Here is a 22,041-nt window from a genome sequence, read left to right as displayed (position 1 = left end):
GACGGAAAAAAAGGTTGATTAGTAAATTTTAAAAAAATATACGAAAAGTAACAAGCAACCCCACATATTTGTTCATTGTGCTCTCTACTTAGATTGAGATCTTATTTGACTTTTTTTTTTTAAGTCAGCCACCTTTTGCAAAAAAAAAAGTTGTTTTTTGACCTGTAACCAAATTTGTGGTACATAAAAGTATATCCCATTCGATGAAAAACAAATTTATTAGTTAATTTTAAAAAATTGTACGAAAAGTAACATGCACCTCCACACATATTTACTCATTGTCCCTAATTAGATTGAAATCTTATTGGACTTATTTTTATTTCAGGCCAGCCACTTGTGCAAAAAATAAAGGTTGTTTTGTGACTTGTAAGCAAAGTCGTCGTACATAAGAAGTACATTCATTGAATGACAAAGAAAGATTGATCAGTAAATTTTAAAATATTGTACGAAAAGTAATATACATCTCCCCAGTTATTTGTTCTTTGTACCCCACTTTTTTGCCTATCTAATTTTGCCTTTTTTTTTCTTCAAGCTAGCCACCTAGTGCAAGCAATAAGGTTGATTTTTATAACTTATAATGAAATTCGTGGTACATAGTACATCCTATTAGACGAGAAAAGAAAGATTGATTAGTAAATTTTAAAAAATGTTACAAAAAATAATAAACAACTCCTCACATATTTGTTCATTATGCCCTACTTAGATCGAGATCTTATTTGACTCTTTTTTTTTTTTTTCAAATCAGTCACCTTGTACAATTAATAGTTTCTTTTATAAAAATCACCTTAGACGAGTGGCACTCGTCTAAAAGCAATTAGAGTAAAAACATCTATTTTGATAAGGTAAGAAATTAAGTCAAAGACATTTTTGTGAAGTAATTGAAAAAGTGAATGGGAAGTAAAGATAGAACTAAATTTAAATTTTTTGTTAACAAAAATACTAAGAATTGATATACCGATAAAAAAACTATTTTAATTTAAATAACTTTATATATATATATATATATATATATATATATATATATATATATATATATATATATATATGTATATATGATATAAGACGTTAATTAAATGTTTTTAAATTGCTTAAATCTCATTTTCTTTTATTTTTAACACGAAATTATTTTCTCTGAGTTGAAATGAAATAATTGACAAAATATACTTTTTGACTTAAATAATCAAAATATTTTTATCTTAGCAATTATTTTTTTCACGTTTAATATTTTACTGAAAGATTTTCGAACCACTCAACCTCGTAATTCTAAGATTATATCACACATGAACTTAACTAGATTTTTTTTTTTTTAACATAAGGGCTTAAGGCTTTTGATTCCTATACCTTCATAATTAATTACTACCACGTCTTTATAATTTTTAAAACATCATGTGAAATTGCATCGAAGGAATATATATATATATATATATATATATATATATATATATATATATATATATATAAAATTAAAGATATAATAAATTTAAGGCAATAGTGTTTGACATGCTCAATAGTGTCATGCCATTGTGGAGTTAAGGCAAAAAGAAATTTAAATATACTTTAGTCCCTTAAATTCTTTGATACCTTTTTAATAAGATTGTGATGTAATTTTGAACTCTAAAACAAATATTTCTCTTATGTGATTGTTGATTCTAAAAATGCAATCTTAATAGACTTGAAGTCAAAACTGTCAATGATTAATCCCAATGATCTTATTTTAAGGATTTTGAAGTTAAAACTTAACATTTTATGTGAAAATGGAAATAAGGTCCAAAGAGGAACCCACATTTCCCAAAAAAAATATAAAAATTGTTCCAAATATAAATTATTATTCACCTTAGACTTCAACTAAGAAATGTGTTTGTTTTAATATATATAATAGTTTCACCTGACTTAAAAGTTGAAAACCAGTCACAATTTAATATATCTTACTGTATTAGATCTTCCAAATTGTCTTTTAATTACAAATCTGTGATAAAACTCTAACTTCAAAATGTACAATACATAATGTTATATCAATACATAAATTAAACTAACAATTATCATAAATGTTTGAATAAAATAAACTAACATAGCATAAATGTGTGCGTGTGAAACTAAAGGGCAAGATATTCTAAGTTCTTTTACCGCCAACGTTTTGATCTCATGCTATCATTTATATGAAAACCTAATTTAATTGATTATCGAATAAGTCTGTAATACGCCAACATTTGTTCATTAAACGGTTTCTGTAATTGAATCAGAAATAACATAAACATATTACTAGTTTTACAAATTATATTCAATAATTGAAATAACATATTATTATCTACTTTGGTAAGTTCTGAAATATGTAAACCATTAGATAATCTCAAAACTTGGAGATTCACTCAAAGTAAAAGTGTAAGAGGACACGATTGATTTGGACTAGGATAGAGAGGCAAAGCAGATTGTAAAAAGAAGTATATATGGATGGAGGAGGGAACGTGTTGGTGGCAGGGACCGGAATCCCACTATCTGATTCGGATGAAGGAGCTATCCAAAAAGAAAAAAATGGATCTGTTAAAGTGAGAGACACAAGAAGATAAAAGAAGTATGATGCAAGATGATTCCGAGTGATATTGTCACCGTCTTCTAATTGCTCACTCAAACCTTTAGCCCAAATGTCAATTGCTAAATGAGAGAGAATTCATGTCATCCAGAAATGATGAAAACCGAGAATTAAGTTGTGGACATCATTAATCCACACCATCATTATTTTTTAACAATCGGATACACAAATCTTGTGACCTATATGTCTAACAAATTTAAGGTCAATCTAGCGATAGTAGAAAAGGGATTCAAGTTATTCTTATTCTTTAATTATCAAGATTTGCTTCCTTTAGTAGAAGTAGATGGGTTTCAAAATTTAACTGATGGAGTCACCAAACACCTGGCTTGAATTCGGAGGAGTTTATGAAATTACTCCAGTACAATAGTTTTAGGCACTAAGGAAGTGGTGGGGCCAGAACATTACTCCCTGAATGGTATGCAATATTCCAATTTAGATTCCTTTATATATGGATCTTTATCGCATTTAATGAAGTGAAAATAAGAAAAGCCTGTTGCGGACGGAGACCAGTCAAACATGACAAGCAGCAGCACTTTACTTGCTGCTATTCTGAAACTTCTCATCATTTTCTTATTCGCAGGTTGGGTTGTTCTTTGGCTTCTGAAGCCCACCCAAATATGGACAAGAAAATGGAAACAATTAGAAGATAGCGCTAATAATACAATTTTTGGATACTATGGTAAGAACGTGGAATCTCAACTTCAATTACTCATACCGTGTAGTGGTACTTTCATGTTTCTCTTCAATGTAACTGTTACTGCATAGCAGCTGAAATTCCAAGATGGATCATACTTTTCTGCAGGTCTTAGCTTCGCTGTGTACACGTTTCCTGTAATTGCTATTGCAATAATTGGACTTCTTTTATTGGATTTAAAAGCTGGATACCAAAGCAGGTAATAATATGTAAATATCAAGAGCTGTTCAATTATTGTAATGGACATCAAAAATTGTTTCGTTGTACTACAGAAGTGCAAGAAGTCCATCAGAAACGAACTTCTTCTCAAATCCGCTGGTAGTGAACAGCACACTGGGAATCTTATCCAGTATTGAAATACTGGCAGCTTTCCTTTTTATTGTCTTCTTAGCATGGACCTACTACTCTCGTATTTCTTCAGACTTCAAAAAGTTGGTGCCATACAAATCACTGAAGTTGAATACGTAAGTGTTCTTGATACGCTTATGTTGGGTTGCTAGAAAAAATATTATTTCACCGAGTTAACTTACTATATATCTTGATTTCAGATGGCAACTCAAGTATCACAGAGTAGCAACCCGGTTTGGCTTGCTATCAGAAGCTTGTCTTGCTTTGTTGCTCCTCCCTATTTTAAGAGGGTTGGCAGTGTTTCGCATACTTGGCATTCAGTTTGAAGCTTCAGTTAGATATCACACCTGGGTCGGAACTGCAATGATACTATTTGCTACAATACATGGTGCAAGTACTTTGTTGGTATGGGGGGTCAGCCACCATATTCAGGATGAGGTGAAGCATAAATCATGTACCTTCTGTTATTTTAATTCGGAAACACTTTCTCTACCGGACAGATTTTTCAATATTAATTGAATGTAATTCTTGTGCAGTAGCTAGTGATTAGTTTTCTCCTTCTCTAATCATATTTTTCAAACAGATTTGGAAGTGGCAGAAGACTGGACGCATATACCTCGCTGGGGAGATAGCACTTCTTGTGGGGCTAGTCATTTGGGTCACTTCTCTTCCCCAAATTAGAAGGAGAAAGTTTGAAATCTTCTACTACACGCATCATTTCTATGTGATATTTCTTGTATTTTTCTTATTTCACGGTGGGGATAGGCACTTTTATACGGTTTTCCCAGGGATATTCCTTTTTAGCCTTGATAAATTGATACGAATCATACAATCAAGTCCAAAAACTTGCATGGTTTCAGCTAGAATTTTTCCTGGCAAAGCTGTGGAGCTAATTCTGCCCAAAGATCCAGGTATTTTAGTTTCTTTATAGCAGTCTGAAATTGACCATTAGAATCGCAAGGGGGGGAAATTATTTAAACGATAGTTTTTAACGATTTGCAGGGCTGAAATATAACCCCACAAGTGTTATATTTTTGAAGATACCAACCATATCTCATCTTCAATGGCACTCTTTCAGTATAATATCTAGTTCCAGGGCTGATAACCACATTTTGTCAGTGATAGTAAAATGTGAAGGGTGGTGGACTAATTCTCTTTACGACCTGATAAATGCTGAACTAGACAAAACTGAAGATAAAAGGAAGGGAATACCTGTTGCAATCGAAGGACCTTATGGACCTGCTTCTTTGGACTTTTTGAGGTGAACAAAGACATTATATTCAACACTTCTAATAGTATAATTCCTCAGTTGTCCCTTGTCATCAGTTTTTTTTTTTTTCTAATGTGAAAAACAGTGAAAAAGTATAAGGTAATCCGGGTTAATGGAAAAATTTGTCTGCAGATATGACACCCTTCTTCTGGTTGCTGGAGGAAGTGGAATAACCCCATTTCTGAGCATTTTGACAGAAGCTAATTCAGCTGCCAGCAAAAGTAGATTTCCCTCGAGAATACATCTTGTGCATGTCATCAAGAAAGCACAAGACTTCTGTCTGTTACAGTCAATCTCACATCTGTTACTCGACCAATCAACTAAAAGTTTTCATTTGAACCTAAAGTTGTTTATAACCCGAGAAACACAAACAGGGGTAGGAATGAGGGAGCTACTAAATGAGTTCTCTAAAGCAAGAACCCTGCGAGTGAACAGCGTGTGTTCAAATTATGCGGCATACGGGCCTGAAAGTCCGTCTTGGATGGCTGCCATTGCTGGATTTTGCTCCATTACTTTTCTAATTTTCCTAATCTGCTTCAACCATATTATAATTCCATCTGGAAAGCGCTCCAAAATGGCCAAAGAAAAGACTCCCTCTTGGGTCGTGGATCTTCTTCTGATAGCTGCTTTTGTCCTTGCTTTAGCCTGCAGCGCCTCGGTGGCAGGCTTTTTGAGATGGAGAAGGCTGAGGAAAGGGATTCCTCAAATCTCGCATAGAGAAATTGAAGCCCTTGATCTATATTCAGATGAAGCTAGAAATGCACTTGAAGCACACGAGGTGTATTTTGGGGGAAGGCCTAACTTTAAAGGTAGTGAACTCATCGTTTCTTTACTATGTTTGTAATAATGCATATTGACGAAAACAATTGACAGCTTAGAAGCTTTGAATTGAACAGAAATATTTGGCAAGCTCCGAAATGAAAGCGATGGATCTAATATTGGAGTATTGGTTTGTGGACCTGAGAGCATGAAGGAATCGGTGGCGCTCGCATGCCAGCAGGAATCAGAGTGTTTTAATGCAAAGAGAACAGAATCCTGCTTCACTTTCCACACTCTCAACTTCACGCTTTAGTAGATCAAGTGTTAGGCACTGTTCCATAAGTATTCTCGTTATTATTATACTGAATGTAATAGTGAAAAGGAGTGAAAGTGAAAATAAAACACATAACAACTGTTATATTTTCATTAGAAAACATTATTCATAGAATAGTATTATAGTTTTAAAAAAATGTTGTTGTGATGTTCCTTTAACAACGTTCACATTTGAGTGAATGTAATCAAACTGTCGTATACAGAGATTATATTGAAATATTCTCTTCGGATATTTGGACGCTATTTTCAAGATGTATTGAAAAGAATTTTAGCAATTGAAAATTTCAAGCATGTGTAGTGCGTGCAGATGGCGCCGCCTGTGTTATGGGCATACATTTGTGGTCATTTTCATATGCTATTTACAATTTACAAAACCATTAATTAATTCTAACCACAGAAGAAAGCAAGCCAATCCGCTTTCAGATACAAGTGCCAAAATTCTTTATAAAGTCACTGTCTCTAACAAGTTGAATCTCGCTTGTTGGCTGAAACTATAAATACTAGTTTTACCTTGATTAGGTACAAGAGGAGTTTGCTTGGAAACTCAACTAATCCAATCCAAAACAAAACAAGTCAAACCGTGATGTAGCAAAATCCAAACACAAAAGGCTCAACGATAAAGAAAAAAAAAAGTCCAATTATGTACAGTAAAAACAACTCAAACCCGCGTGGAAGAGGGTTGCAAAGGCGCCGCCTCATCGAAATCGTCGCCGCTGCGAACCAAATCGGACAAGACTTTTCCGGGCGCCTCAGGCGGATTCTCTCCGAGGAGAAGCGCGACGACTTCCTTCATGGTGGGTCTTCTCTGGGGGTCAGGGTGGCAACAAGCCAAGCCAAGCTTCAAAACCATCTCCATTTCTTCCTCATCGTACTCCCCTTGGATCCTCGCATCGGCAGCCTCACGCGCGCACCCCTTCGCGTACAACTCCCTCACCCAATCAATGAGCACCACCTCCTCCTCCGCCACCGAAGTCTCAATGGGCCGCCTCCCGCACGCCACCTCCAACAGCACCACCCCAAAGCTGTAGACGTCACTCGCGGACGTCGGCGCCGCAACCGTGGCCAGCTCTGGCGCCAAGTAGCCCAACGTTCCCACCACACGTGTAGTGTTGGGAACCTCCCCGTGCGTGTAAAGCTTGGCCAAACCAAAGTCCCCGAGTCTCCCTCGCATGTCGGCGTCCAACAATATGTTACTGGACTTAATATCTCGGTGAATAACGACCTGGTCCCAACCGTGGTGAAGGTAGTTAAGCCCCTCTGCCACGTCGACAAGGATTCGACGGCGTTGCTCCCACCCTAGAAGCTTCTCGGGGCGATCGAAAACCCACCTGTTCAGACTCCCATTAGGCATGTAATCATAAACAAGCATAAGCTCGTTACCCTTTCTACACCACCCTCGCATTTGAACCAAGTTCTTGTGCTGAAGCCTCCCCATACTCGATATCTCCGCCATGAATTCCCGCAGCCCTTGCTTCGAATCGTGGTTCACACACTTCACCGCCATATGTGTTTTGTTCGGCAACGTCCCTTTGTACACTCTCCCGAACCCTCCCGAACCTAACAGCTGCTCCTTCCCAAATTCCCCTGTTGCAGAACTCAATTCCTCGTACGAGAATCTATGTGGCCAGTACTCTAACTCCCAATCCTCGATCTCCTCGTCTTCTTCATCTTTCCCTTTCTGGATTCGCCACCATAAGTAAACACCACAACCGCATATAACCACAAAAACTACACAACCAACAACAATCCCTGCAATTGCGCCGCCAGAAAGCGAGGAAGACGACGATTCCGGTTCGAACACCGGTAAGTTTGTCGTGTTCAGCTCCCTCGCTGGCCCTGAATCGCTGAAGCTCCATGCCAGAACCCTCTGCGCCTCGATCCAGTTCGTTTTGGAAGCGGAAAACCCGACGTACATGTCAGCTGACACGTAGTTACCTATGGTAGGAACAAAATGTGAAAGTGTAGGCTTGGACGGGCGCGAAACGCCGATTGGCGCCACCGTTACGTTGAACAGCAGATTCTGGCCGTCAAAATCGATCCAGGCTCGGATATTCTGGCCGGTTCGCATGCGCACCGGCACGAACCCCTCGGTGGAATTGTAGTAGCCGGCAGGGGTGTAGAAGGTGGATTCGATGTTGTTGAGGTCGATGCCGATGTGGTTGTCGTCGATGTCGTTGAATTCAGGGTTCTGGCCGGTATCGAATTCGACGGCGACAAGGGGGAAAAAGGTGGGGGAGGTGGCGTTGGTGAATAGGCCGAAGTACTGGCTGGCGATGGCTCCGGGAGGGTCGGTGGTGTTGCAGAGGACGAAGGCGAGGCCAAAGCCGGGACTGGTAGGGATTTGCGGCAAGACAGAGAAAACAAAAGAGGTTGAGAATGAAGTGATGGATGAGGATGAGGAATTGGAAGAAGTTTTTGTGATGGGAACTTTTGTGGGATAGAAGGCGCGGCCGTAAGAGTACTGGTTGGAGTCGTTGGTCATGCGGATCACCGATGAGTCCACGCGAGCGTCTTTCACCAGAGTGAGGTTGGTTATGCCGGTGAAGGAGTTGAATAGGAAGTCCAAGCAAAGTGAAGGAGTCGCAAAGAGAGCGAGGTGAAGAAGAAGAATAACCAACCACATGCCGGAAAATGGTATTTCACCGGCGACGGGGATTTTTGAAGGAGACATAGGTGGCTGTCCCCCTCTAGGCCAAGTATGTTTTGGGTATGCCCAGGACTTGTATGGTTGGATTTTGTTTCAACTCTTCCTTTAACAGCGTTGAACAATCAATATCAATTAATGCTCATATTATTTCAGAAGTGAGGAATGTTATTTTTGTTTGACTATTATTGTTCTAAAAAAATTGTCAATTGAGACTTTTTTTTTAGCTGATATTAATAATTTAATAAAGATTGAATATTGTAAACTCAATTCAATGAGCTGGATCACTTATTAAGGTTACTCAAAGAAAATGAAAAGTAATCGCTGCGTACCGTCAGCAGTCAGAGGTGTAAAACCCTACTCTCAATTTTTCTGGTTTTCGTAGTGTCTTTTTGAAAGTCCACTTGCCATATCTCTACTGAGAGAATGATGACGTGGGTCTTTTTACGACGGCTAATTACAATTTTAGATTTTTACAATAACTTGTATATTTTCTTAAGTTTTAATTGATTAACTACAGAGTTTGAATATTGAAAGGCTCACGTGATTGATATAAAAAGTTGAATTTTTAAAAGTTATTTATTTGCTTAGTTCTAAAATATAGTATTTTGCGGTAGTAGCGTAGCGTGATAATGTCTGACTTTGATGCGTGAGATTGTGAGATTGTGATAATGGTGACGTGGTACTCTTTTGGTAGAAAGTTAGGTTCTTGTGGTTGGGAGCTCGGGGCAGCAAGCTCTCATGGTGACAGAGTCTTTGTGGAGATCTCATGGTAACGGTCTGGTGACGGCGGATCAGGAATTAGATGGAGGGTGGTGGAATTTTTTAAATAAATAGTACACTCTCACCTTTTTTTTTTCTCCAAAATATCACATTGCAGAATTGTATTTACTCAAATAGTATGTATAGTGTTTTACTTTATAATTCAATCTTCGGATAATCAAATTCTGAAATATTTTTTTCATTAGTATGTTTTTAATATGAATAAGAAAAATTAGCACAGTAAAAGTGTATTATTATTTGAGTAAATTAAAGCAAATTAAATTTACATTGTGCTGTTTTGGGAGAAAGAAAAGTAGTCATGTACTATTATGTAAAAACAATGAGGGTGGTTTAAGTAAAGGAGAAGTATTGTTATTACGAGGTTGAAATGAAATTTATAATAATATATATTTTTTATAATAATGTAGTTATAAAAAATAATAATAGTATTTTTGGCTAATATATTAGAGATAATTATCTATTTGTATTATTTTAAAAAAGCTTTTACTTGTATGGTCTTTGAGATGGGTTCATGTAATTTCTAATGTTGGTTTAGTAATTGTTTTATTATGATGATTGGTTTAGGGTTTAAGATTGGTTCAAAATGATTATTATTACTTGATTAGTTAAAGAAACATTGTGTAAGGTGTTATTGGTTTTGTCTTGTACTTGTCGATTAGATTAGTAACTTTTTTATCTTGTCTAATACTTATCGATCATCTCTAATATTTCTCAACAAGACTATTACTTTTCAATCTTACTTGTTATTTCTCGATAAAATGGTACTTATCAATTATTACTTGACAAGATGGATATTTCTGGAAATAAGACTCGCATATTCTAGTTTATTAATTTATTTAATGTTCAGTTAAACCTAATATTAGTATAAAAATGACAAACAAGAAAAAAATATCAAACACACAATAAATACCCTAACAATATTACAAATGATATATTTTACATTAACGAGTAATTAGTGTCCTAAAATTGTTAAAGCTAAATTTATGGTTAGAAAAAAACGTTTTCATATGTCCCAAAATAAAAAGTTTAAGTTGAATAAGAAATTTATGTGGGTTTAATTAAGTTTTAAATATCTATGAATTTAATTATTTTTATTTCAAGTTCTATTTAAAAAATATGTTATAGTGTTTAAAATATATTTTACGTTTATCTATGTCTTGATTTTGTTATCACAAGGAATGATAAGATTATTAATTTCGTCTTTTCATCTCAAACTAATCAATCAACATTTTCTTTCTTCAATCTCCTCAAACTCTCCTATCAATTTGTTTTTAAAAAGAAAAATAGAATTGACAAAGAGAGTTGAAAAAGTTGAGAAAGGAACAATAATTGATTGGTGAGTTGAAGACAAAAAAATAAATAATAACTACATAAATCAAATAACACTTGAATAAAAATAAAAAGTATTTTTGACATTTAATAAAATAAATTTGTTAATACAAATTTAATTACATATTTAAAACCTTGCTTAAGACTTAATTAAGCATTTTACCTATATTTATTTGATGCCAAGTTTTTTATTATGATAACAAGGAGCCCTTTCTTTGTTAGTGTGCACCGTGTTTTTCTATAGACGAGTTCCGTCTCAATATATTGGGCCTTGCAGTGATCCAATTGTAGCTTAATTTTGGGCTTCAAGGGAATGTTGATCTTATAACACATTCTTCTCGCACCTCCAAAATATTTCCTACATCTCCAAAAAAATTTAAATTACAAAAATATCTTTTGACCAAATAAGTAAAGTCACAGATAACACACTTCAAAATTACTTTTGAATGTCGACTTTCAGAAATCAAAATATATTACCAAAAGTTAACTTTCGATAGTCAAAATATATTACCAGAAGTCAATTTCTGAAAGTCCAAATATATTACTGAAAGTCCACGTCCGAAAGTTAAAATATATTACTGGAAGTCGACGTCCGAAAGTCAAAATATATTATAGGAAGTCGACTTCCGAAAGTCAAAATATATTATAGGAAGTCGACTTCCGAAAATCAAAATATTAATTCAGTTTTTAAATTTTTAATTTAATTTAAAGTTTATGTTTTCAAAATTTTAAATGTTTTTTTAGTTTATTATCTATTTTTTTATTTATTTGTTATGTTTTAAAATTTATTTATATATTTTAAAAATAAAATAAAATATTTATATTTATATAAATAATTTTATTTTTATTTAATATGATAAAAAATAAATATAAGTATAAAAATAAATAAAACTAAATATTATTTAACTTTAAATAAAAAAACGAAAAATAAAAATATTATTCTGTTTTTATTTAGTTTTATTTAATATTTAATTTCTTTAAAATAATAAAGCTTCAAATTATATATATATATATATATATATATATATATTTAAATATTAAATTTTTTAATTATTTTTTATTTTTATTTTTTGTAGATTTTTAATAAATTATATTAAAATAAATTTCAATTTAAAAATATAAAAAATATATAATAAAAAAGTTTAAAAACTATGATTAAAATTAAATATTTAAATTCTAAATATAAAAAAAATGATATGAAATATAAAATACTTTACATATTAATTATATAAATAAAATAATTATAAAAATACTTATAAATAAATAAAATTAAAAATAAAATAGAAAATTAGATTAATTTTAAATTGTAAAATTTTAAATTAAAAAGAAAGAAAAAAATATAAATATGGTGATATATATATTTATATATAAACGAATTTATATATATATATATATATATATATATATATATATATATTTGTTTTGTTTTTAATTTAAAGTTTTATTATTTTAATTTAAATTATTTTTAAATTTTTCTTATATTTTTATACTTTTTTTAAAGTAATTTTTGTTTTAAATTTATATATTTTATAATTTTTAATATTTTTAATATGTATTTTAAAAATGAAAGAAAATCTTAACATATTTATATTTATTTATATAATTTTTTATAATGTATTCAAAAGTAAATAAAATTAAAGTAATTAATCTTTAAATTTATGAAAAAAAGTAAAAGCGAAAAATAATATATATATATATATATATATATATATATATATATATATATATATATATATATATATATATATTGAAATTGAAATTAATTAGACGTGCCTATTTTTAAAAGTATTTTTTATCAAAAATCGACATTTAAAAATAATTTTAGAAATTTTTGGAGATGCAAAAAGAAATCTCTGGAGGTGTAGAAAACAAAAATCCCACAGGGAACACTTACACCAACTGAACAAAGCAACGATATCTATGTTGTTGGTACTGCTGTGTGATTTTTCATCAACCCCGAACCTTTACTCCACAACTCCACAAATTAGCACACATGAAATAACTGATATGTCACTATTTATAATAATACTTAACCAACTTGTAATACTGTATTGTCGTTTTACATTGTGAACCAGAGAAAAGATTGTTTCACATTTATAATAGCTATATACCATTTATTGATAGGATTAATTTATGAATTTTGTAAAAGAAAATTTCAAAGTAAGTATTTTATATATATATATATATATATATATATATATATATATATATAACTTATAAGTATCTATCGAGGTTTATTAATCCAGCCAAATTTAAGCTACAATCTAGCTACTCAAATCTTAGAATAAAAACAACTAACTTCTCAAATAAAACAAAAGTTTAATATAGTGTGAGGGCCAATTTTTTCCTCCTTCCTCTCACCTTCGGCAAATTCTTCTCACACCTCCGCACTTTTCTTCTGCACTCCCATAAATATGAAAATTCCAACTTCTGAATTGAAGGTAGAGAGGAGAGGTTAACTCACATCACTTCTGAAATGTACTATTCAGAAGTTATTTTTTATTTCCGAAAGTTGAAAATGTTTTCTAAATTATGCAATTTGATTTAATGACGGATTTACGGAGGGACAGAGGAAGCCGTGGCCCCCAATTTTTTTTTAAATTTTTTTATTTATGTTATATGAAAATTATTTTATTTTTTATCTTTTAAATTATGTATAAGAAATTTGATTTTTTAGAATTTTTTAAATAATAAAAATATATATTGGAAATTGATAAGAATTAAAATAGGTATTTTTTTATTTATTTTTATAAAATATAATATTTAATGCTAATAAATAATAAAGTATAAAATTAAATTTAATAAAAAATAAACAAATTTATTAAAATATTTTTTATTTTCTCTCTCACTATTTTTTGAGTTTCTCACATATTGTACCCACTTTGGACTTTTACTTGTTTTGTTTTCTTTTGTTTATGAAGAAAAAAAGAAAGTTGAACACAAATTCATTATTGTGTGCTCTCATTTTTGTATGCTTTCTCCTATTATCGAAGAAAAATGTAATTTTTCTTCTCAATTAATAGCGAAATATTAGTTTAATAATTAATATTATTTTTTATCTCACGAGCATTTGGTATATTCATTTTTATAAATATAGAAGAAAATGTTGTGCACTAAGTGTTTTGTAATAACTAGTTTTTAATTGTCTTCATTATCATATATTTTTCTTTTATTAATTATGTATCGCAATTTTTATTTAGATTATGATAAATTATCTTTTTTTTTTTTTTAAAAACATAAGTATATTGATAAAAAAAGTAAAAGAATAAATTAATTATTTAAAAGTGATAAAATGGAAGCTACCGTGAGGAAGAAAATAGAAAAAATCAATCTTTCACAAAAATAGGAAGTCAATTACATCTACTTGATTAATTTTTTAATCCGTCTCGTCTTATTTTAACTCTTCTTGTTTCTACAACTATATCAGAAAGATAATTTTCTACAATCTACAATAAAAAATATCAAAATAAGATTGCAAAATAAAACGGAAGATGAATTTTTTTGCTGACGATATGATTATTTACATTAAAAATAAAATATAACTAAAAAATTTAATATTGATTCAATTATTATTGAGTTCAATAATTTTACGGATCCATAATTAAATATATAAATTTTAAGTATATTTTGGCACCCCACAAATATTGAGCAAGTTCCGCCATTGCTTCCGAATTGTGTAATTTGAAAGCTTTTTTGGATGGCATAATCCAAAAGACATTTTTAATTTCTGGATTTTACAATCCAAAAATAGTAAAGTTATAATTATTTTTGGAAGTGTAAATGAGAAGTATAGAGGTGCAAAAAGAATTTGCCTTTCTTCATCATATTTTTTTTCTTCTCAGTTATGCTTCTTCAACCCATGTTTATCACTACCTCTTCGCTTCATATTTCTCTTCTCATTTTTATTTTTATTTTTTTTCTTATAGTTTTCGAGAAGAAATCCTTTAATCTAAAACATATTAGAGTTGAGTTTAATTTCATGTGGTTATAATTCTTAAAGTTAAATTTATTGTTATTAAATATTCTTACTATCAATTATCTAGCTTTATTTGTAAATGTTTTGATATTTTGTCACTTTTGTCAATTAAAGAATAATATTTTCTTAAGTAGTTAATTATTTGGATTGAGTTTTTGTTATTCTGAAAATCTATGTAAGATTTTTAGTAGTTTTGGAATAATTTATATTACTTATTAATTTTAAATAGGGTTAAAATTGATATCTTATGGGGCTGGAGATTCAACTCTTTCATGAACACCAGTCAAGGATAGTTTCCTACTGCCTTGGATGCCACCCTGTCCTAAGATTAAGCCATTTGGTTCATCCAAAAACCCAAAATCCAGTCACTGACCTCACTGCAATGTTTGCCATATAAAAATGTCTCTAATGTCGTTTAATGCAAAGGACATTTTAATTCTTTTCATAAAATATAGGAACAAAACTTTTTCATACTTTAATTTATAGACAAAATGCAATTTTAGTCAATAGTCTAGAAAAAAAATTAATCCTTTTAAAGGATTTTTTTAGGTCAGTTAGTAGCAATAGTTTGGAGACTAAATATAATTTTAGTACATTAGTGATATATTTTTAAATTTTAAATTGATTAAGTTATGAAGTTTTTTTTTATCAATATTTGGTGAAGTTTAAAGGGTAAATAAACAATGATGTTTAATCATTTTCTTATTAATTTATTTTAATAGATTATCTCTTTACATTTTTTCACTTACTTAAATTTAATTATTTAAATAAATAAATAATCAAAATCAGTTTTTATAATTGTGGGTAGAAGTCGATATATTCTTATGAAAGCCTTTTAAGTACTTAGTTATTTATTTGATATGTATATTATAATAAATGTGTTGTATCACCATTGTTAAATAATTTATATGAATTATTTGTTATTCGTAAGTCTATCTTATTTTGTTTTGTTTATTGTTTTGCAATTATGATGTGTGTTGTTTGGCTTTTTTGTAAATTGGGGTCCCTTTTTACTTTTATTTGTAAAAAAGGGTCCCTCAATTTTTTTTTTTTTTGTGAAAGTGGGTTATGTCGTTAGGGGGAGGATGACTTTGAAGGTGAAGTCGTCCTCCAAGGTAACAGTTTATTTTTTTTTTAAAAAAAAAACAAAGTCGTCAGGTAGGGTAACGGTTTTTGTCGCGCGCTGTTAAGTCATCTTTCAAGATGACGACTTCATTTTGAGTTTTTTTTTTCACAATAAATATAATAAATAAAAATAAAAATAAAAATAAACATTAATATATTTTTAAATTGATTAAAAATGAAAATACAATAATTTAGTTACTAGAAAATAATAAAAGAGGCATCTATGTCTTCCAGTTCCACATGTTGGTCTTCTTCTCGGTCTGTTGGGACGTGTTTGAGGTTGTTGTTGTTGTGGTTCATCATCATCATCTTCATCTTGATGACTTTGGACAGTTTGCGGAATTTGTGGTGATTGGAAAGGCATTGGCGGAGGATAAAATGGCATTGATGATGAAGATCCTGGATAATAGGCAGATGGTGGTGTCATGGTTGTGGTGCCAAACATATGTGATGGACCAGCACCATAACTTGACTGATGCGGGAAGAAACCATATGGAGAAGGGACGTGTTGGAATGAGGTGTTTGATGGGTTACCAAATTGAGGATGTGACTGTCCAAACATTTGACCCTGACCCATAGCCGACTGTCCGAAAAAGGGTTGGGGATGATGTATGAAATCTGGAGAAGACCCAACATGGCCAATGTAGGGTTGTGAAGCAGGCTGGAAAGGTTCTTGTGACATATCGTACTGAAAAATAAATAACATGGTTATTGTTATGAATAAGTTTGTATGATAAATAGATGTACAACATTGTAGTATAAATAACCTCATCGTCGAAAGATTCTGTCGATGGAGATATATAGCGGATAGTGTGGTTTATGTACCACTGCATATACGGTGTTTCATCACGCAAATGGCCGTTTCCGCTGAAAGGTGTACCTTGAACGATCCGATTTTCTCGATCATTCCAAATTGCAATCCATTGGTGATGATGTCCTACCCAATCTCTGTCGTTTCTCCCCCTCAAGTCATCCCTGTGAACTTGATCCAGGTTAACCCGCTCAGGCAGAATGTTTTGTCTTAAACCAAACTGACGCATCACCCTATCCGCCTGATGGATTTCTACTGTGGCGAAGCAAATTATTGGGACTGTTGCTCTGGATACCGGAGGTATGTCAACCACAATCAATCGACTAACTTCTTGTCGAGTGTAAGGCCTCCATAAGAACTGAAACAAAATTATAGACATTAGTTTGAAATGTTAAAAAAAGCGCTTTGATTTACCTTAAGTATTACCTGTCTTGTATGTAATTGATCAAATCTCAACCGAAATTCAGTAACTGAAATTGAAGCTGGATTTATCCGATGCGTTACATTCATCCACCTAAAAAAAGTAGCAATTTCAAGTTAGTTAAATGACAAAAAAAAAAAATTAAAAGTTAGCTTTTTACCTTCTACAGACAGGGAAACCATCCCTATCAGCCACCTCTTGATCACTTAAAGGTTGAAGTTGTGGGGCTATAGTAGTAATCCTCTCCCAAGCCCAACATTGTAACAAGATCATACATCCACCAATATTTTCTTGGCGTAGGTGAATGCCATGATCTAGGCAACGATATAGGCAAGCCAAAACTGCAGACCCCCAACTATAATTCCTGACTACATTTAAGTCAGCTAGCCTAAGTAGATACATGACATGTACCCTAGCTGCAGACGTGTCTGGTATTAAAATGCTTCCAATCAATGTGAGAATGTACGCTCTCGCATATTGAGCAATAACCTCATTGTTTGCATTCGGTGGAAGCTGTTGGAAAGTAGAGTTTAACCAAGAAACTCTAATTGAGTTCCCTCTTATCACCGTCGGTGGTGGGATGACACCTAGGTGTTCATGGAAGGTGGCGAATATGTCCTCAACCGTAGTGGGACCAGTTACCACATCTCTGTCTATCGGTAGTCCAAGCAGGACGACTACATCTTCTAGTGTCACGATAGTTTCTCCATGGGGGAAGTGAAATGTATGAGTTTCTGATCTCCATCTTTCTAATAAAGAACTGATGAGGAAGTGGTTGACATCCATGTCTGGGATGTACACGGCATGTCCGAATCCGGCTTGATGCATTAAATTTATGACACGGGGATCAAGTATGTCTTGATTGTTTAGTATCCAAACTCCAGCTCTTCTCGGTCTAAGAACTCGTTCCCGTCCTTCCCATAAGTCGTGAGTGATATGTTCGTGTTGAAGCCGAAGTAATGACATATCCCGGGGTAGACGTCCATTTTTTGCCATGCTAAATGTGTTTAGAAATTGAAAATAAAAATTAGATAATAATCTGAAAATTAATTGACAACAAAATATTAAAAGATAGTAGAACCTTCAACGTAAAAGCTTAGAAATGTGTCGTGAAATGTTGAAAACTCCCAATGCGCACAACCTCCTCAAAGTGCTAATCCAAGCTGAATGCAGAAATTGATGAATATGTGCAACTTGAGAGTATTTGAACCAATACTCTGAACCTATTCTCGTGATTTTCCACAATGCACTACCATCAATTTAAAGGCTGGTCGTGGCTTGTGTGGTTGTGAGAGCATTCAATCAAAGCTATAAAAGCTGCCACCATTTTGGACGAATGCATGCAAATTTTTAGCTGTGCATGGCTTAGGGAGTAGGAGAATCTCTGCCACTCCATTAATTGCACTGATTCTGTGGTGGTGGAGGAGCGCACAGTCAACACAGTCGTCTCGCAATAATTGTGCGCGCGTGATGGTGTCAGGCCCACTGAAGCGAAAGTCGTCACCCACGCGGACGACATCTCATTAATGTCGTCAGCCACGCAGACGACATTTAATTGAAGTCGCTAGGTGGCCTACCAGTTTCCATTTAATGCTTCCAGCGCATTAAAGTCGTCAGCCACGCGGACGACATGCAAGGGTTCGTGTTTAATGAAGTGGGTGCTTCGTGGTGGTCCGTGCTGACATGTGTTTAATGAAGTTGGGGGTTTAATTAGTGAAGTCCCTTACATTTAAGAGAAAGACGTTGTAATTAAAAGCGACTTCAGGCATAGTAAATGTGCTTGTGGGTAGGAAGCAGCCATAGTAAATGTGCTCGTGGGTAGGAAACAACCATAGTAAATGTGCTCGTGGGTAGGAAGCGGGTCTCTTAAAAAGTTATTATTTATAGGAAGCATGTTACTTCAAATTTATACTCATTTCAGTATCATTCAGTATCAGTATCATACAGGAGAGACTCGTTCACTTTGTTTTGTTCGTACCTTATTCAAATTTATACACAAATGACAGATCAGTTGAATCAATATCCAGATATTTTGTCTGATTTTAATGAAGATGAGTTGGTTACCAACCAATATACAGCCCATACAACAGATCATAGTGGGTCATCAAGTCAGACCTCACGTCAAGCTTCAAATCCAGTGATTGAAAATTCACTATGTGTTGGCATATCTTTTGACACAAAAGAGTCCACAGTGTCATGTATCAAGCAATATCATATTGACAATGGTTATAGATTTGCTGTTGTTGAGAGCAAATCTGAAAAATTTATATGTCGATGTGTCGACTATAAAAAAGGCTGCCCGTGGCGTTTACGGGCTGCTTATAGCAAGCGAAGTTTGAATTGGGAAATTAGAAAGATTGACGGATCACACACTTGTTTGTCAACCATGCAACCTGCAGATCATGTCAACCTTGATTCCAACCAAATTGCTTCTATTGTGATGAACTCTGTAAAGGAAAATCCTTCCATACCTATCAAAAGTTTGGTAGCTGAAATTAAAAATCGTTTCGGGTATTCAGTTTCATATGACAAAGCCTGGAATGGTAAGTAAAAAGCGCTTGCTAAGGAGTTCGGAGATTGGGAAGAGTCTTACAATGAACTTCCCAGGTGGTATGAAGTTGTACAACAAAGCAATCCCGGCACAATAATTCAATGCACTGGATCTCCTGTACAAGTAAGTGGCCAACCTGACCCTTCTTGCTATATTATGGAACGCGTATTTTGGTCTTTTGGACCATGCATCCAAGGGTTTAACTATTGCAAGCCAGTTGTCCAAGTAGATGGGACATTTCTGACAGGAAGATATCAAAGGACATTGCTAACAACACTAGCTCAAGATGGGTCACGTAACATATTCCCTTTGGCCTTCGCGATAGTGGAAGGAGAAACAAAGGAGGCCTTGATATGGTTTTTTCAACTGTTAAGGGAGCACGTTACACCACAATCAAACCTCTGCTTGATAACAGACAGGGGGAAAGGCATATTGGCAGCCCTACAATCTGAAGAAGTACAATGGGAAGCAGATGGACTGCAATCAGTATACTGCATACATCATATTGCTTCAAATTTCAACAAAAAATTCAAGAATCACGAATTGAAGAATCGATTAAAGAATATGGGTAATAATCTTTTTCTTTCATTCACCACATTCAATAATTAAACTAACTAATATAATTGTATTTTTACAGCTTACGAGGTGAAACAACCCATATTCGATGCTAAATTGGCAGCTTTGAGATCCTATTCACCAGAAGTGGCATCTTGGATTGACAGGATACCACTACAAAAATGGACTCAGGCTTACGATGGAGGTAGTAGATTCGGGCACATGACAACAAACCTGGCAGAATGTATGAATTCTGTTTTAAAAAGAGCTCGTTCATTACCAATTTGTGCTCTAATCAAGGCAACATTTGAAAGGACCGCAACATGGTTTGTTGAGAGAGGGGTTAAGACAGACTCCATGTTACGAGCAGGACACCAATATACAGAGGAAATTAATGCTATCATTAGAAAAAATCAACAACAAGCGGGAATGTGTCAAGTTCGTCGATACTCAAGAGAAAATAATGAATTTCAAGTTCAAGAGATGTTTTCTCCACATGATCACCGCCTACCAATGTCTTTTACAGTTAGATTAAATGATTGGTGGTGTGATTGTGGTCATTTTCAAGCTCTACGACTGCCTTGTCATCACGTAATAGCTGTTTGCTCTTTCTCGCATATAGACCTAACCTCATACATCCATCCAGTTTATAGCCTCTACAACATCAATAAAGCATATGAAATACAATTTCATCCGGTTAGGAATAAAGAATATTGGTCACCATACACTGGACCAAATTTCATTCCAGACCCAAACATGCGTCGTAGGGTAAGGGGAAGACCACCAATTAATAGAATCCATAATGAAATGGATGAACCAAATCCAAATAGACAAAGCAAATGTTCATATTGTAGAAACGAAGGACATCATAGAGGCAACTGTCCTTATCGTCAGTAATTTTATTATGTAATTTTTGTTGTGTTATTTTTATTTTTTTACTTTTATTATGTAATTTTTATTCTCTTACTTTTATTATGTAATTTTTATTTTTTTACTTTTATTATGTAATTTTTATTCTCTTACTTTTATTATGTAATTTTCATGTGTTACTTTTATTATGTTAATTGTGTATTTTTTTAAATTACTTTATTTTACCAATAACAAAATGAATTAATAACTACTCTTAATTGTCTAAAATAAGGTTACAAAATAAAACTGAAAAATTTTAAAAAATAAAATAAAATGCAACGTTAAAAAAAAAAAAACAGAAACCGGTCTTTTGCCTAACGACTTCAGTGCAGAAGCCGATCTCCCCCCTAACGACTTCGATTTAAAAAAAAAAAATATCAAACCGGTCTTTGGGAGGACGACTTCTCCTTGAATGTCGTCCTCCCTTCTAACAACATGACCCAAATTTGCAAAAAAAAATTCAAAGAATCCATATTTACAATTTATTGGTCAAAATGATCCAGATTTACAAAAAAGCCGTGTTGTTTACATGCGAACAAATTAATAATGCATCGAAGACTGTTCCAAAGCCACCATTATTAACAATGTTCTTCTCCTATGTTTTGGAATTTTTAAATAATTTGTTTTAAAAAATTATCTTAATCTTAATCTTATAACGAATAATTTATAAATATTTCTGAGTTATTTATTATTTGATGTCTGTAGGACTCCACCATTTTATCTAAATGTTTTATTCATAACAGAATATATGTAAAGGAGACTTTCAACTTTTGATAAAGAGAAAATTTTGAAGAGGATGACGCTGCTGGTTCGCCATCCCAGGTTTTCAACCAAGTAAAATGAACACTTGGCAATGTGTAGCATGTCCTAAATTGCCACGTGTCGACTACCTTAGATATATATATATAATAAAATAATATATAAAATATTTTTTTATCTGCTCAAT

General features: G+C 33.0%; 2 protein-coding genes and 1 pseudogene across 2 annotated transcripts; 2 read left to right on the top strand and 1 right to left on the bottom strand.

Moving 5' to 3' along the window:
* The first annotated feature begins 3,052 nt into the window (after nt 1-3,052).
* Nucleotides 3,053-6,086, top strand: LOC114176823 (ferric reduction oxidase 8, mitochondrial). Its single transcript, XM_028062000.1, has 8 exons — nt 3,053-3,266; nt 3,390-3,480; nt 3,554-3,745; nt 3,830-4,067; nt 4,213-4,540; nt 4,632-4,890; nt 5,032-5,708; nt 5,796-6,086. The coding sequence occupies exons 1-8, from the start codon at nt 3,104-3,106 to the stop codon at nt 5,969-5,971; spliced, it is 2,124 nt and encodes a 707-aa protein (XP_027917801.1). The 5' UTR covers nt 3,053-3,103; the 3' UTR covers nt 5,972-6,086.
* A 322-nt stretch (nt 6,087-6,408) lies between these two features.
* Nucleotides 6,409-8,824, bottom strand: LOC114176824 (L-type lectin-domain containing receptor kinase S.1). The gene has a single exon (XM_028062001.1). It carries the CDS (start codon nt 8,660-8,662, stop codon nt 6,650-6,652), a length of 2,013 nt encoding a protein of 670 aa, XP_027917802.1. The 5' UTR covers nt 8,663-8,824; the 3' UTR covers nt 6,409-6,649.
* Nucleotides 8,825-19,079: 10,255 nt separating this feature from the next.
* LOC114175519 lies at nt 19,080-21,083 on the top strand (annotated as a pseudogene).
* Nucleotides 21,084-22,041: the final 958 nt, after the last annotated feature.

Source organism: Vigna unguiculata, chromosome 3, assembly GCF_004118075.2.
Source record: "Vigna unguiculata cultivar IT97K-499-35 chromosome 3, ASM411807v1, whole genome shotgun sequence".
Lineage (NCBI taxonomy): Eukaryota > Viridiplantae > Streptophyta > Magnoliopsida > Fabales > Fabaceae > Vigna > Vigna unguiculata.
Note: the sequence above shows the minus strand (reverse complement) of the source record. Positions and strands in the feature narration are given on the sequence as shown.